Source organism: Arachis ipaensis, chromosome B03 (assembly GCF_000816755.2).
Source record: "Arachis ipaensis cultivar K30076 chromosome B03, Araip1.1, whole genome shotgun sequence".
Lineage (NCBI taxonomy): Eukaryota > Viridiplantae > Streptophyta > Magnoliopsida > Fabales > Fabaceae > Arachis > Arachis ipaensis.
The window spans coordinates 846,000-847,635 of record NC_029787.2 but is presented as its reverse complement, the minus strand read 5'-3'; the positions used below and the strand labels follow the sequence as shown (position 1 = coordinate 847,635).

General features: G+C 28.3%; 1 protein-coding gene across 1 annotated transcript in view; it reads left to right on the top strand.

The window, feature by feature from the left end:
• The window catches only part of LOC107629431 (UDP-glucuronate 4-epimerase 6), a gene marked incomplete in the record, with an annotated part of 2,043 nt that continues 1,706 nt past the window's right edge, over positions 1,300-1,636 (top strand). The window contains 1 exon segment of the mRNA XM_016332224.2: positions 1,300-1,636. Coding sequence (XP_016187710.1) covers positions 1,585-1,636 — 52 coding nt within the window.

The following is a 1,636-nucleotide window of genomic DNA, read 5'->3' as shown; positions in this document are numbered from 1 at the left end:
GACTGATTTTGAGATTATTTAATATTTTTAACAATTAAATAAAAATAAAAATAAATAAAATCTATATAAAAAAAATTTATTTATCCATCTTTAATATATCAAGACGTATAAATTAGTAATAGTACCAAAACTATCACCACATGGAAATATGTTGCATGTGTTACCATCAAGGGTTATAAAATTAGCCTAGTTCAATCAAAGTTTTGGTAATTACCATTTATAATTTTTTTTTAAATTCTGCTGAACATTTTTTTATAGTTTTGTTAGATAAATAATAACTTTTTTAAACAATATGAACAATTAACTCTAGAATTAACACAATAAAATAAAAAAATACTTCATCTCAAATTATCTCTTAAACTTTAATATTAAGATAATTATTTGTACATCTAGTAAATTGAATATCCAGCTATTATTAATTGTGCATGAATAAATCGAATAAAAAAAATAATCATTCAATTAAGAATAATTAACATAATCATTTGCAGACCAATTAAATTGAACATCCAACATATCAATTGTTCATATTGTTTGGTATTTTTATTGTGTTTTTATACTTTTCCTTTCCATTTTTTGCTTCGAGAACTTCTTTCTTATTTTATTCATGAGAAATGCTATTTGTACACTAAAATCAACTACTAAAATTAGCCACCAATATATTTGTGTATAAATATATGTGTCGTTTAATTTATTTTCAATATGTATTTATATTTCAACATATATTTTATATTAGTGGCTAATTTTAGTGTACACATGACTCTTTATTAGTTGGAACACAAAAGGGTTTAAGTTGCCAATCATGGTCTCACGGACCTCCCACGATTTTTAAAAGAAATTATTTGTTTACGTCCGATTGCCTTGAAAGTTGACCTATAATTGACTGCTTATGTGAGATATAAATGACTGAGAATTGACTATAGAAATTATATATATACCATAATATTTCTCTAAATTGGCATATGTATTTGATGTATTTCATATGGCGACTCTGCTGACGCACCATTACCATGCATGAATCATGATGCAGTTTTCATAAAGAGAAATCAATAAACCAAGCCATAATACGCTTTGTCTGCAATGTTGTCAAAACAAGCAAATTACACCACGAATTATGCTGAAAACATCGTTGTCAAGCACCTGAATTCTACAATTTTATCCTGAATCTTTTACTTTCAAATATCACTCAACTTTGCTGGTAGTCTGCTATATATTTGTCATCGTTTGTTACCCACAATAATAATACCTTCTATATGAAATGGTAGTTAGTTACGTGGTTTGTGAATTGGAACAAATAATAATTGCTGGTAGTTAATGCTTCAATTCGATAAGGACATATGACATTGCAATATGCCTCAATTCAAGTGGACATACAATTTACCATCTGTGACAATCACAAGAGTTAAAAGAAGAAAAAGAAACCTCCTCTCAACCAATAATACCAACCCACCGCTCACTCCTCTGTCCTCTCCTCGCTCCCATTATATATATATATTCACCTTTTTCACCTTCAGGACTCAATCTCACTAAGATTAGATTTAAGAGGCCCCGTTTTAAACACACATAACATAAATCAAATTTAGAATCATGGCATCTCCACCAGATACAAGCAAATCCATAAAGCTTCTACGTTATCAGA